A 16,174-nucleotide genomic window follows, 5' to 3' on the forward strand; every position below is an offset into this window, starting at 1 on the left:
CACAAACTTCATGTCAGTCAAATCTTGAATTTCGGTTGGTATTTACCGAAACACCTGAAATAGATCAAAATGGCTTGAATTTTTTTCAAAGTAGAATAGGAACACCCTGAACAAAATTCCTAGAGCCACCACTTACTTTATATTGCTTGACAGTCGAAAATATCCGAATCTAGTTTTATTAATACTCTTTTTTCGTATCAGTATCAAGACAAGGATGATGAATAAGTATGGAGAGAGTAATAAACTCTCCGGTGGTTAGATTACACATGAAAATCATCATCATTAATTGAATATTTAACTTTCAAAAATTGATGATGGCAAATATGTTTTTTGTCATAAAATTTTTAACCCACAGTCATGGGCATGGAAACCAGTCCCAATCCCAAAAAAGTTTTCCCTTGAACGCTTATTAAAGTACGTGAAGTCATTATGGATTAATACATACCAGGCCTTACACAAAGACTTCAATCTGAGGACGCAACGCAGTTGAAGCTTTAAGAAAATATTGAGGATGATTTGATGTGGGATGGAATCAAAAAAAACTTCTGCTGCCTCCTTCCATCGCTGCTCTTCTTTTTTCTTTAAACTGAAACTCGGCCATATTTATGTAAGCAATACGAGAGGATAGAGAAACCTACTCTAATATTGCGGCACTGATCCTGTGATTTCTAATGCGAGGGGGATGCGTAATTTGTTAAGAAAAACGCTAGAGTTACATACTATAAAAAATAGTGTCATGTCACATCATTATTTCATTAGTCACATGCACAATGACACTAACAGACATTAATAGAAGGATTAACTAACAATGATCATTTGTTTAACTTCAAGGACCATTAGAGCTTATTTGAAACTTCAGAACCAAAAATGCACACTTAGTAAACTTCAAGAACTATTTTCGCTAAAAATTAATATTAGTGGTGGACTAATTTTGCCGAAAATTGATGGACAGAATAAATAAATAAAAATTTACCATATGCTTTCATAGTGTAAAGAAGATTCATATTATATAAATGTTGCTTTAATTACAACTTACTCCATGGAAACGCGAAGAACTTGCAGTCTATCATCTCTATTTTCCAACTTTTCCTAACTATTTTGATTCCTGATTTTTTTTTTAGAGACAAACACACACACAAGGGAGAGGGAAAGAGATTCTAACACAAAGGCACACCACAACTCCACTCAAAAGTCATGGTAACTTTTAAGAGAGGATGGGGTAAGTTATACTACACACAACACACCCTCTTAAGCAATATGGGACAATTACCCATTCTTTTTTTATTTTGAGAAACAAACACACACACAAGGAAGAGAGAAAGAGATTCTAACACATTGGATGTCCTACTCATTAGGATTATAACAATGAAGTAACTAATATATTAGACATAAAATTTGAGAATGTAGCACATTGGATGCTTATTAGTATTACATTAGACGTAAAATTCATGTTTTTCTGGGTGTCCTACTCATTAGGATTATAATCATGGAGTTAACTGATATATTAGACGTAAAATTTGAGAATGCAGCACATTGGATGCATATTAGTGAGCGAGAGTTCTGAGAAATTGGCCAAGTAATTTGTCCTTCGTTTCTTTTTAGAAACAAACACGTTGAATATTATATATATATATATATATATATATATATATATCGTATTGTTATTTAATTGGTAGCTTAAATTTGAGGTGCATCAACTTGTGCCACATAGGATCATAGCCTTGGATGTTTTATTCCTTTCCAAGCTATACTTTGTGTTGGACACGTAATAAATAGTACTAGAATTGAATAATTATCAAGCCTTTAACCTATTTATTAAGAATACTATTCCTTATTCGTGTAGGACTTGGATTACGGCAAGACCTAAAGCATATATATATATATATATATATATATATATATATAACACGGTTGCCGCAATATTTGAATAGGCTTCTCTATGATCTCGTAAATTGTGTTCTTTGTGTGATTGCTTACATAAACATGGCTGAGTTTCAAGTCAAAGAAAAAAGAAAAGCAGCTATGGAAACAGGCAGAAGTTTTTTTGATTCCATCCCACATCAAATCATCCTCAATATTTTCTTAAAGCTTCAACTGCGTTGCGTCCTCAGATTGAAGTCCGTGTGTAAAGCCTGGTATGTATTAATCCATAATGACATCACAGACTTATACTTTAAGCTTTCAAGGGAAAACTCTTTTGGGATTGGTATTGGGATTAGTACTGGTCCGCATGCCCGCGACTATGATTCTAAAACTATGATTCCTTATGAAATATCTTCTTTACAAATAGGAGGTGGGATAAAGACTCTGATGATAAAAAACATATCTGCCATCGGTGGATGTTTGATTGTTAGATATTCAATTAATGGTTTGATCTTCCTATCCGATGATGATGATTTTTATGTTTGTAATCCAAGCACTGGAGAGTTTGTTACCCTCCCCAGATTTATTCATCACCCTTGTCCTGATACTGTTACTGTTATGAAAAGTAGTATTTATGAAACTGGATTTGGATATTCTCCTTTGACAAACCAATATAAAGTGATCATTATCCTTCAAGATTTTTTTGAAAAAAAACCAGTTTCTAAAGTCAAAGTTGCAGTAATAACCGTGGGAATTTCTTCAAATTCATGGAGGATCATCGATGATTTCCCGCAATATAAATATCTTGGCGGACGAGGAACAGTATGTTTGAATGGCACTATATACCTGATGGGTTTCTGCCATCATCGTACGCATCTTGTTGAGGTTTTGGCATTTGATGTGGCCGATGAAACAGTCCGAAAAATCACTCCACCCCCGGAAATTTATGATAAAACTTTGCCCAATTTGTCCGAACTCGAAGGGAAATTGTGTTTAATTGACTTCAACGACGATGAGAAATCTTTTGAGATATATATGATGGTAGAGGATCATCAATGGGAGTCTCGATATACATTCTTTTCAAAGGATTTCAAACTAGATTTTGATTATTTCCTATATTGTACCCAATATCGATGCCTCAGACATGGGAAATTATTAATATGGTCAGAGTTGATTGATGGATGGCGTTTTTTTTGATATCAAAAGCAAAACCTACGAAACTATTGAAGTTGCTGATTCAAATTTCAGTATAAGCCTTTTTCCTTATGAAGAAAGTCTAGCCTCTATATGGAGTATGAATGATATTCTCACTGCCAATTGCCTAGAGATTGAAGCTAATGTGCCCTGATTGCCTGGAGGCTGTTGTGCTTGATGTGAGGTCCTCTCACTGCCAATTTATTTTCTTTTATTGTGGGGCTAATTTTAAACTCTCAATTAGCTGTTGAAACCATTTCTTTTTATTTTTTTGGTAATATCCTTTCCAATTAGATATTGAAACCATTTCTTTTTATTTTTTTGGTAATATCCTTTCCAATTTTTTCTTTCTATTATATTTATTTTTCCTAAATAATTACTCAAATTAGTTACATTTCAGCTTTTCATTTTTTAGGTTTGTATTGGTAAATTGCACACACACCTTGTGGGTCTTGAATAATGACCTCACCCTCCAACCCATTATTATGGAGGAGAAGTGTCATATGAGCTATAGCTCATTGGCTTCAAAACTTTTTGATGAAGGTTGTTGAAGCAGCCCTTAGGTCATACAAAGTAGGAAGCAAGAACAGCTTCAAATCATACAAAGTTTCTCTTTAAACTAATTTGGAAAGAACCACTTCAAACTCTTCATATATCTTTTTATTGTATATGAATTTTGACAAATTCATTATTAAATTGCATTTTCTTACTATATCCTTCATGCTTGCAAAATTTAAGTAGGTCAAAGATCAATACTTATGTCATCAATCAAAGGTTTAAATTTCAAACTTTTGTAATCTTAAATTATGTGTGAAAAATAAGTTAATGGATTGAATGATAAATAACATCTTATTTGCCTTTGTCATAATAATTTTCTATTTTCTATTAAGAAACAGGTAATGTTGGTATTTCAAGCTTAGAATTTAATCAATCTCCACATTTGGATGTTGGTCGAGGATTACTTCCTTTTTAGGTTTGGCGTGAAGGATTATGATAAGGCCCTGATGTGCTTATTCATAAAAAAAAATGCTTTTTTATTTTTTCAATGATAAGATCATAAAAATGCTATGTACTACAAAGTATTTATACGAGTTAAGTAACAACAACAACAACCACCTGTTGGGCTTCGTGCCTCTCGTGTCTTCCTAGTGAAGCCTTTTTTCTCCCCGTGAGTGTTCCTATCTTCCCAGTGAAGCTCTTGGATTCTCTTATCCCTTGATATTATACCATTCCACTCTCTATATTCACGTTATTGCTTCCTAATCTGTTGAACCTATTGGCCTTGTCTTTTTCCTTTCAGCTGAGTCCTTACTGTCATGGCAGAAGACTCGGTTGACACATTAACTTCACAAGCGGCCAAACTCAGCTGGCTTAAAGGCAAGATCAATCTAGAGGTGGTTGAATCTTCCGGTGAAAGTTCAAAGAAGCTTCTGATTGGTAAGATTCTATCCAACAAGTCCTTTCCAAAGAGTTTAGTCAAAGAAATTTTGGTGAAAGCTTGGAATGTGATAAATGATATAGAAGTGACAGTAGTAGACAAGAATGTTTTTATGTTTTCTTTTCTACATGAGGCAGACGTGAGACGGGCTTGGGATAGAAGGCCCTGGACAGTCAAGGGCGATCATTTAATCCTAAAACGTTTCTGCTCTGATATCAGTGTGTCTGAAGTAGAATTCTCCACCACTGAATTCTGGATTCAGATCCATGGTCTCCCACTTAACAGAAGAAGTAAGGAGAACGTGCTGAAAATTGGTAGTATAATGGGTAAAGCTTTGGATACTAATTTGGTTGGCCCTGGTTCTGGGATTTGGAGCAAAAGTGTTAGAGTTTGGGTTGAATTGGATATTTGTTGCCCGTTAGTGCCAGGTTTCCCGTTGGAAAGGGATAATCTTCCTGTTCTGTGGATCCCATTTAAGTTTGAAAAATTGGGGAATTTTTGTTTTGGTTGTGGTTTGCTTGGCCATGATCTCCGTAATTGTCAGGATTTGGGAGTCCAGAATGGTGGTTTCTTTGGAAAATGGCTAAGAGCAGATAATGATGAATTTCAACCGAGTATCAAGTTGGATGATTTTCACATTCCAAATCGTCCAGCAATGATGTCCATTATCCCAGATTCAAGGCCCTCTGTTCAGATAGACTAGTCCAGTCGGATCCAAACAGCCATGGGTTCTCGGGATGAAATGATTACAAGGGAGGCTCATGGCAAAAGAGAAGAACCAGTGGAGGTCCTCGAGCAGTGTAGGATGGTGACTCTCCTTCAGAATGATGGGACTTCATTGGAAAAGGTTACTGATGTCCGGTCAAAATCCTTAGTAAGTCCCATTCCTTGTTCCAATTCAGTTACATTTCAACCCAATCGTTGGGGCCCAGTTTGCTATCCTTTGGACTCTCCCATACATAAGAGAGCTGGCCCATCTTATACTAGACCCAATATCACAAAAAGATCCACCTCCCAACCTTCAAACAAAACTAGCCCACATCCCCATCCATTGCTAGGAAATAAAAGAAAGGCAAGCCACTTAAGCCCCTCAGAATCCCCAAACACCTCGCCCAAAAAATCAAAACACAATGTCACCCACACCTTGCCAAAGCTCACTCACACTCCTTCCCATCCTTTACCAAAACATTCCAGTCATCACAGGAGAAAAATCACTCAAAGTGCTTGCCAGAGCAAAGGCTGTTTCACGTGCTCAGAAATTAAAAAATGGTAAGGATGATTCCTTTATATCTCTCTGCTCCTTTTCTACATCTTCATCAAATGTATCTGCTATGGCCGAGGAGGCAGGCCTTACCATGCCCCCCTCCTCACCATGAGAACCATTGCATGGAACTGTCAGGGTGCTGGCAGAGCTCCGACAGTTAGAGCTCTTAAGGAGCTTATCCGAGAGTCTAATCCGGACATAGTTTTCCTCTCGGAAACAAAAATAAATTCTCCAAAGGTAAATAAGTTATGCAATAGATTTAAGTTTGCTGACTCGTGGTGTGTTGATTCTAATGGAAGTTCTGGTGGTCTTGTCCTTTTTTGGAGACTTGGTGTTGATCTATGGTCCTTTTCAAAGGCCTAAAAGGAAAAAATTCTGGGAGTTGCTTGAGAACATGGTCTCTTCATTTTCGGGGCCCTGGGCTATGATTGGTGATTTCAATTGCATCAAGAGGGTGAAAGAGAAATGTGGTGGTAGGTTAGTGGCTGAGAGCTCAGTGAATTGTCTTAGAGATGTTATGTTGAATACGGGTGCTATTGACCTTGGATTTATTGGGCCTTCGTTCACATGGTCTAATAGAAGGGAAGGTTTGGCCAATATAAAAGAGAGATTGGACCAATGTTTGTGTGATCAAGAGTGGCAAAACTTATTCCCCAAGGCTGGGGTTAGACACCTGTGCAACTCCAACTCGGATCATAATCCGATAATGCTTGATACTCATTTAGATTCTGGGAAGTGGCCTCGACCATTTCGTTTTGAAGCTATGTGGACCAAGGAGGAGGGTAGCAGACAGGTGGTGGAAGGTGCTTGGCAGACTCGGGTGGAGGGCTCTCATGGCTTTAAACTAGTTAAAAAGCTTTCTATGACTTGTCGTGATCTCTTGCAGTGGAATAAGGAAAAATTCGGAAACACAAAAGAAAAAATTAGAGATCTCCAAAATAAAATTTCTTTGATTCAACAAGCGGTTCCTTCAAGAGAGAATCTGAATACTGAGGCTTCTCTAAATTTAGAACTTGATGATTGGCTCACAAGAGAAGACCTGCGGTTACAGCAGAGTTCTAGAGAACTGTGGGTTAAAGAGGGGGATCGTAATTCTAGATTTTTCCATCTCTCAACCATCATCAGAAGGCGTAGGAATTGCATTTCAGAGATAAAGTTGAATGATGGGTCGTGGATTAGAGACCGGGAGGATATCCAGAGATATTTTTTGGATAATTTCTCCACTCTATACAATTCTTGTCAACCCCAATCCCCTATGAATCTTGAGAATCTCATTCAACCGTGTGTTTCTGATTAAGAAAATCTGGGGCTGTGTAAAGTTCCCTCTAGAGATGAGATTAAAAAAGTGGTTTACGAGATGAAAGCCCTTAAAGCTCCAGGTCCAGATGGCTTCCCAGCTCTTTTTTATAAGCATTACTGGGACATTGTGGGGGACCAGCTAGTTTTTGCTGTCCAGAGTTTCTTTCTTAATGGCAGGCTGCAAAAAGATTTCAATAAAACCTTCATCTCCCTTATTCCAAAAAAGAAAGGTGCGCATAATTTTAATCATTTCCATCGGTCTGTGTAATGTGAGTTATAAGGTGATATCGAAAATCATTGTTAATAGACTGAGGCCTCTTTTAGATAAAATGGTGGATCCAGCCCAAGTGGCATTTGTTCCGAATAGATGGATTAATGAAAATATAGTTCTGGCTCATGAGATTGTGCACAGTTTCAAACACACAGGGAAGAAGAAGGGCTTTCTTGGAATCAAACTAGACTTTCAAAAAGCATACGATAGAATGGAATGGAGTTTTCTGTTGGAGGTTTTTAGAGCTTTTGGTTTCAGCAACTCCTTTGTTAACCTCATTCATCAATGTCTATCTTCAGTTGAATTCTCACTTCTATTAAATGGGAGCCAATGTCCAAGTTTCTCCCCCTCCCGTGGCCTCAGGCAAGGTGACCCAATATCACCTTATTTGTTTATTCTGGGCAGTGAAGTTCTTCCGAGACTTATAAAAAGGGAAGTTGATCAGCAGAGGCTATCTGGTGTTAAAGTGTCCAATACGGCTCCTCCCATTTCTAAGCTATGTTATGCTGATGACATCATATTATTTTGCAAAGCAAAATCTTCTGAGCTAGCCACCCTCAAAGTTTGCTTGGAGAAATATTGCTCTTGGTCCAGTCAGTCCATTAACATAGAAAAATCTGGTTGTTTCCCCTCCAAAGGGGTAAGCTCTCAATTTATCAATCAAGTGAGATGTAGCTGGGGTCTGAACACTCTGTCAAATAACACCACCTATCTTGGAGTTCCTCTCTTTCTTTCTAGGAGCAGGAATAAAGATTTCAGATACATTAAAGAGAGGCTGGATAGTAAGCTAAGTGGATGGAAAACCAAGAATTTGTCTTGGTCTGGTAGAGCAACTCTTATCAAATCGGTAGCCCAAGCCATTCCAGCCTATGCTATGTCTACCATCCAGCTTCCTAAAGGTCTGTGTGAGCAACTTGATGAGTCAACTCACAGATTTTGGTGGAATTCGAAATCTAAGTCCGGTTCATACTGGACTCCAGTTTCTTGGTCTACTCTTTGTTGGCCCCAAAAGGAAGGAGGCTTGGGTTTCAGGAATCTCTGGGACTTCAACCAAGCTCTCCTCTCCAAATTTGGCTGGTGGATTTTAACAGGAAAAGATTGTCCTTGTGTTAATGTGCTGAGGGCGAAATACAGGATCCATAATAACTGGCTGACTCATTCCTATCATGGCCATGCATCCCCATTTTGGAAAAGCTTGTTGGGTATTAAGCACATCATCGCCAAGGCTGGATGTTTTATTTTGGGCAGTGGGGATTCTATTAGAATATGGTCTGATCCTTGGATCCCCGATCTTCCAGGCTACATTCCTTCCCCTAAGGTTGATGCTAATCCAGACTTGGCCTTGGTTGTGTCTCAGCTCTTGTCATCAGATCCATGTAGATGGGATGTTCACAAACTGAACTATTTCTTTGACGAGACGGTGGTTGATCTCATTCTGAAAATCCCCATCCCAATCAGCCATTCTGTGGATAGTTGGTCATGGACTGTCACAAACTCGGGATCTTTTTCAGCCAAATCTGCTTATTAGCTGTGCAGGACAGCCTCGTCCCCCTCGAATAGTGATGCTACTAGGGGTCAAATATGGAAACCCAAGCTTCATGAGCGCCTTAAGATGCTTTTGTGGAGAATTGCTACCAACGTGCTGCCTTCTAAAGAGGTAATCAGTAGATTTAATGAGAATATTGATAGTTGTTGTTCATTGTGCGGTTTGGCTACTGAGTCTTCCCTTCACCTATTTACGGTTTGTGCTATTGCTAAAGCTGTATGGTTTCAAAGTCAGTGGGGGTTGAGGATGGAAGAGGTAGGATTTGAGTCCACTTCGGACTTTATTGGCTTTCTCATTTCTCCTCCATTTGTGGACAATCTGAATCCTTGTCAAAGAGAAGAATTTTTGCTGTTTGGCGCCATCCTCTGTGATGTTATTTGGAAGCTTAGAAATAGTTCCATATTTGATTCCGTTGTGCCTAACTTGGAGGGAGTTGTGTCAAGGATTTTTAGCCTTTTTGCTGAGCATAAAAATTCAAGAGCATCCTCTACTAGTCATCTGGCCTCGGTCTCTCCTCAGGTTTGGTTTCCTCCCTCAAGGCAGGACATAAAAATAAATGTAGACGCAGCAGTGGGTCCTCGCTTTTCTGCCATCGCTGTAGTTGTGAGAGATTGGAGAGGGGTGTTGGTGTTTGCTGGCTCTATGAAAGTGAACACCACCCTCCCTCTTCAAGCTGAAGCAGAAGCGGTTAGATGGGCAATCTCTTTAGCTCCTACTTTGGATGGTGATTTTGTGCTTGTGGAGTCTGATTCTCAAGTTGTTGTACAGCTTCTATCAAATTTGACACTACCTCCTTCGTAGAGAATCAGGTCACTTTGTGTTGATTTGAGGTCTCTGCTCACTCTCCATGGTAAAGTGTTGGTGTCGTGGGTTCCTAGGCTGTGTAATCAGGCTGCCCACAGCTTAGCAAAATGGAGTTTATCTTGTAATTTTTTTGGCTCTTTTGGCAGTGGTTTTTGCCCGGACTGTCTCTCTTCTGTTGTTGTGAGAGAGTCCAGTAGGGAGTTGTAATTTGTTTCTCCTTCTTTAATAAAGTGATTGGTTCATCAAAAAAAAAATACGAGTTAAGTATTTGCAAGTAAGATAATTGTTTGCAAGTCCCGCAAGTTAAAGTGATGCATTGCTACCGTGAAACTAACTGTTGTGCTGATGGTCTTGCTAGAGTAGGAAACAAACAGCTTGATGCTGATATAATGTATTACAATGCCCCCCCTCCCTGTTTGCGTGACTGTTATCTTTTAGATTTGTATGGTCTGTACCATGTTAGGATTTGTCCTAACTCTGATGTTGCTGTGCTTCTTTAGTTGAATGAAATTCCCTTTTAACCAAAAAAAAAAAAAAAAAATTGTTTGCAAGTCCAAAGTAACCAATTAAGAGCATCTCCAGTAGCTTCTTCAAATTTTTGTACTGCTTAAAGAATTAACAGTGACATTTAGCTTTTACCTACCCACTTTTTCAAATACACTTTCCAACAGATTCTCTATCACATTTTCTATCTCATTTAAATATTATTTCTTCATTCATTGTTTATTCTTTTTTTTAATCATCATTTATTCTTTTTTTAACAACTATATTTTTTAATGAGAAGTGTTATATTCACAACGTTTTACGTAATAATTTCACAACAAAATTTATGTGGAAAGTTGTTACTAGTTCTAATTTGAACCCACTACTGAAATTATTTTTTTACTTGCCAATATTATCTAATAACAATCCATTATTTAAAATTTATTGTGAAAATATTGTAGTAGTATTTCTTAATTACAATTTCTTATTTTTTATATTATTTTTCCCTTCACACCATCTGGACACGTTTCTTCTTCTTCTTCTTCTTCTTTTTTTCTCTTGGTTTTTTCTCCACCACCCACGTATCCCACCCCTTTCCTCTATCTACCTTCTTTTTCTTTTTCTTCTAGCTCATTCCGGATCATTTCTTCAGCTCTCTCTCTTTCTCTTTCTCTAGCTCTCTCTTTTTTTACTTTTTCTATTTCTACTTCTATTTTCTTTCCTCTTCAGCTCACTTCACACACACACAGAGCCGACATGGCCTTTGTCTATCCTTTTTTTTTTTTTCTTGTTCTGATTCACTTTGTTGTTACAATGGAGCTTAGATAGGCTTTCATGCTCTTGATCTGTTGTTTTTGTTTTGATTTTAGATTTTTTGTTCTAATTAAATTTGTATTTTTCCCTGTTCTTGATATGTTATTGTGTTTTGATCTGTTATTGTGTTTGTGTTTTGATTGTGTTACCGTTTGATAGAGAGACAGATGAACAAGGAAGAGAGGAGGAAAGAGAAAGAATATTTTTTTATTCAACTGAGTTTTTTTTTAAGAGAAAATAATGGTTTGGAGTTGTTAGTGTTTTCTAAATTAAGAGAATTACTGTAGCAACTCAAAAAAAAAATTGGAGAATTTGTGTGTTTAGAGAAGCTGCTGGAGCGTGAACAGTAGCTGTTGGTGGTCCAAAAATAGCTTTACAGTGACTGTTGGAGATGCTCTAACAACTTGTAAACTAATTTTGCTCCATATATTGGTTTTTCTAGCAATCTAAACTAACGTCCTCTTCTTGCATTCTTGGAACTAATTTCATGTGCACTTATTGTAATCTTTACTAAGTGTTACACTTGTAGAAGACCCTAAAATCAAGTTCTACATGAAAAGTTATGTATAAGGGTTTCTAATACTTTTATTTTTCTTGGTAACTTCACAATTCAGCATTCCACTTGAAGGTTTATGTTCAAATATAAATTTGTGTAATTAGAACCCATAATATCCTCTTTCTCAATTTTAAGGGACGATTATTAGAACTGCTCTCTCCCAAAGTAGGAGTCTCTTTCTCTCGTCTAGCAAAAGCCGAGTACCATTCTCCCTCTCACACTGTCAGGGTTTTCTCTAGGGTTCGTCCCTTTCTTCCCTCTAGCGCCACCATGGAGCAAGCGGTGTTAGAAGGTCTTCTCAACCTCCATCTCACAAAGGAGGAGGAAGAGGAAATAACCGTCACAACGAGCTGTAGCTCAAATCTGTTAGAAGAGTGTTCCTTGAGTATTTTTGGCAAACTCTTGTCGGATAGACAACAAAACCAACGTGTGCTGAAAAATACTCTAAGATTGGCATGGAAGATGGGATCAAATTTACAGATAGTGGACGTCTGAAATAGCATTCTGCAGTTCAAGTTTGGTTCAGAATACCAACTCAAATGGGTTGAGAAGAATGGACCATGAAACTTCGACAACATTCTGTTGTTGCTAAGCAGATAGAGAAGGGGTCTCACGGCATCCAATATTGTTTTCACACACTCTCCATTCTGGGTTCAGGTTTGGGGGCTTCCTTTTGAGATGATGGACGAAGAAGTGGGAAAGGAGCTCGGAAATAGCTTGGGGAAGTTTATAGAATCGGATAAAAGGATTGGGCAAGCTGATTAAGCGAAGTTTATGAGGATTAGAGTCGATCTACCACTGGAAAAACCTCTCAGATATGGGGGGAAGACAAGTAAAATGGAGGGAGGAAAATTTTGGGTAACTTTCAAATATGAAAGGCCCCCAAATTTTTGCTCCCTGTGTGGCAAAATGGGGCATGACAACAAACATTGCCCAGAAATTTCAGATTGGCGCAATGCCCCAAGGCAATACTGAGATTGGTTAAGAGCTAATGGGAAAGTGGGTTCTGAGAAGTAACGGTCCACTAGCAGTGGGGGCAGAGATGAAGTTGGTGGAGACAGAGATGAAGAAAATGTCCAGACAACGGAAAGAAATCCGTGTGCGTCGGTGACTGTAGACGGAGAGGGAAGTTCTGGCAATGGTGAGAAGCAAGCACAAAGTGACAAGGGAAGCATGATGGGATGGGAGGTCACGGGTTTTCCGAGATGTTAGTCAGCGCAAAAACCGGATGGATGGAACAGCTCCATTCAAATTCAAATGGAATACGCTTCGGGGCAAACAACAACCGCACATGCAAGCTTGGACAACTCCCCAAATGGGCTCGTTGATGTTGTAGACAAAAACAAGGGAACTGATAATGCTTTATCTTTTCTAGCCCAATAAAACCAAAAGTAGGCCCAACAAACATCAGGACAATCTCTGATGACAACTTAAGCCCAACGGGAGAAGAAAATGGCAAGGTAAAATGCCAATTGAAAAATATAGCAAGAGAAAAAGGTGAAAAATATATGGTTAACTAGCTATGAGAAAGTATTAAGCCTATAGCATATTTTCGAAGTTGTTTTAATCATTATTTCTAATTAATTACCTTTCTTCCAGAATACTATGTATTTAAGCAAAAAGAAGAAGTTATTTTAGCCTATTTAAAAAATGGCACTAATTAGTAGTGAGAATTTGAAAACAGATTACAGGTAAAAAAAGGTGAGAAACAATGGAAAAGAGTAGAAGTGAAGCTTGAAGACCACATTAACGTTCCCATTTTCCCTATTGGATTGTCACCTGATTCATATGACAAATATTTTGATGACTACATTTCAGAGATAGCAATGAACCAGTTTCTACAAAACAAACCACTATGGGAAATTCACATTGTTAAATATCCAACAAGCAATGCAACTGGTACTATCATATTCAATCTTCACCATGATCTTGGCGATGGTTACTCTCTCATGGGTGCACTTCTTCCTAGTCTGCAAAGAGCTGATAATCCTTCTCTTCCCTTAACATTTCCTTTTTGTTAGAAATACTGAATGTAATTGAATTGTATTTCACAAATCAAAGAATATACATCAGTGCCTTTATATAGGAGGTATATGTGTGCAGTACAAGTAAAGTGTAGTACAAGTACAAGTGTGCTATACAAGTAACCTAGTTGGGCCTAAAGCCCATAACATAATATACGTTAACAGCCCCCCTCAAACTCAAGGTGGATGTGAGATCAACTTGAGGTTGTCAACTAAATCACGAGTGCGTCCCTTAGGAAGTGACTTGGTGAAGATATCTGCAAGTTGATCTTTGGAGGAGATGGAGAAAAGCTGGAGAGCACCATGGACAAGATGATTACGGATAAAATGACAATCAATCTCGATGTGTTTAGTCCGTTCATGGAAGACATCATTGTGAGCAATATAAATGGCACTCCGGTTGTCACAATAAAGGGGAGTAGCAGAGGATGTGGACACACCTAAATCCTTAAGAAGCCATCGTAACCAAAGGAGCTCAGATGTAGTATCAGCAAGGGCATGATATTCTGCTTCAGTACTGGAGCGGGCCACAAAAGTTTGTTTCTTACTTCGCCAAGAAATCAAAGAAGAACCAAGGAGAAAGCAATAACCTGTAGTGGACCTGCGATCAATGGGATCTCCTGCCCAATCAGCATCAGAGAATGCACGGAGTATAAGAGGAGACTGAACTGAGTAGAAAAGGCCATGGAAGAGGGTGCCCTTCAGGTACCGAAGAATGCGCAGAACAGCAGCATAGTGAGTTGATCGTGGAGCAGACAGATACTGGCTCACCTGATGAACAGCATAGGAGATGTCTGGACGAGTAACTGTGAGATAAACTAAGCTGCCAACCAATCGTCTGTAAAGAGAAGGATTAGACAATGGTTTCCCCCCTGAGGGAGTCAGATGCGCATTAAGCTCAACTGGAATGTCAACAATCTTGCTATCAGTGAGTCCAGCTCGAGACAAGAGTTCAGAAGCATACTTGGTTTGAGTAATATAAAGTCCATCTGTAGAATGAGTGATTTCAAAACCCAAGAAGTAGCTGAGATGTCCAAAATCTTTCATCTCAAATTGCTGACTAAGAAAATCCTTGAGTTCTTGAATGCCACTGAGGTCATCACCAGTGATGATCATATCATCCACGTACAGGAGAAGTAAAATAGTGCCTTTGTCAGTGCGACGAAGAAATAAGGCAGAATCATAATGACTGGCCATGTAACCCAAGCGAGAGATGGTAGAGCTGAATTTGGCGAACCAAGCCCGTGGAGCTTGTTTAAGGCCATAAAGTGCACGACGAAGGTAACAAATCTTGTTTGAGTCAACAGAGAGACCAGGAGGAGGTTGCATATAAACTTCTTCACTTAAATCCCCATTAAGGAATGCATTTTTGACATCCATCTGAAAAAGATCCCATTTACTGGCAGCAGCAACAGCTAAGAGGGCACGGACAGATGAGATACGAGCAACCGGAGCAAAGGTCTCTTCATAATCAATCCCATACTCCTGTGTAAAACCTTTTGCAACAAGACGAGTTTTGTAGCGCTCAATGGACCCATCAGAGCGAGTCTTAATTTTGTAGATCCACTTACAACCAACCACAGATTTCCCGGGGGGGAGTGTCACCAAGTCCCAAGTATGGTTTTTAGATAATGCATCAAGTTCCTCTTTCATTGCAATCTGCCATAAAGGGTCAGTGGAAACCTCACGATAGGTGTGAGGCTCGTGTAGTGTAGCAAGAGCAGTGTAACAATGATAGTCAAGTAAAGTGTAGTATAAGTACAAGTGTGCTATACAAGTAACCTAGTTGGGCCTAAAGCCCATAACATAATATACGTTAACAGCCCCCCTCAAACTCAAGGTGGATGTGAGACCAACCTTGAGCTTGGGTCCCCTGCTCCTGCTCCGCCTGAAGATCTTGCACATACAATTCAATTACATTCAGTATTTCTAACATGGTATCAGAGCCACCTTCTTGAAACCATGGTTTTCTGTCCTTACGGTACATTTAAGAGCAATCTTTGTCTTCCTCGATGTTTTTCTTCGCTGCGTTCATCTTCTTTGGCTTCCTACTACTGCCGTCAAAACTCTCCGGTATAGTCAAGCCACCGTTAGAAGTCGCATCAACACTACAAGACCATTGCCTTCCTCAAACTACCGTCACAGAGCCAAACTTCATTCAAGAGATCTTCTCAACCTTATCAAATCTCAAAATTCCATCAAGTTTCCATCTTGAGTTTGAGAGGGGGTGTTAGAGATATATTAGCCCATTAGTATAGGCCCAAGCCTAATTCTACTTTGTGTGCAAACCAAGTCTCCTACTTGTACTAGAAGTCTATTAGTCTAGGGTTTAGTCTACTATATATACACATGTTATAATTCATTGTAACACAGGATTTGTACTACACTCTAATATATTATTAATGTAACCCTTTAGGGTTTCCTCCGTGGATGTAGGCCGTTAGGCTGAACCACGTAACCCTCGTGTTTTATTATATTTTATACTTTATGCTTTCACTTCCGCATCTATACTAGCATATTCAACATGGTGTATCAATGCTAATATTTAACACTTTTAGCCAACGCTGAGAGTCAAAAAGTGATAGATTAAGCAGAGAGGTGTCCCAACTGTTTTCCTTA

At 38.7% G+C, this 16,174-nt stretch overlaps 3 protein-coding genes across 3 annotated transcripts; all 3 read left to right on the forward strand.

Moving 5' to 3' along the window:
- The first annotated feature begins 1,983 nt into the window (after positions 1 to 1,983).
- Positions 1,984 to 3,060, forward strand: LOC115964213 (F-box protein At1g30790-like). The gene has a single exon (XM_031083570.1). It carries the CDS (start codon positions 1,984 to 1,986, stop codon positions 3,058 to 3,060), a length of 1,077 nt encoding a protein of 358 aa, XP_030939430.1.
- A 3,093-nt stretch (positions 3,061 to 6,153) lies between these two features.
- LOC115964215 lies at positions 6,154 to 7,056 on the forward strand. Its single transcript, XM_031083572.1, has 2 exons — positions 6,154 to 6,562; positions 6,722 to 7,056. Exons 1-2 carry the CDS (start codon positions 6,154 to 6,156, stop codon positions 7,054 to 7,056), a joined length of 744 nt encoding a protein of 247 aa, XP_030939432.1.
- A 1,885-nt stretch (positions 7,057 to 8,941) lies between these two features.
- LOC115964216 lies at positions 8,942 to 9,676 on the forward strand. The gene has a single exon (XM_031083573.1). The coding sequence runs from the start codon at positions 8,942 to 8,944 to the stop codon at positions 9,674 to 9,676; it is 735 nt and encodes a 244-aa protein (XP_030939433.1).
- The last annotated feature ends 6,498 nt before the right edge of the window (positions 9,677 to 16,174 follow it).

This window comes from Quercus lobata, chromosome 10 (genome assembly GCF_001633185.2).
Source record: "Quercus lobata isolate SW786 chromosome 10, ValleyOak3.0 Primary Assembly, whole genome shotgun sequence".
NCBI classification, from domain to species: Eukaryota; Viridiplantae; Streptophyta; class Magnoliopsida; order Fagales; family Fagaceae; genus Quercus; species Quercus lobata.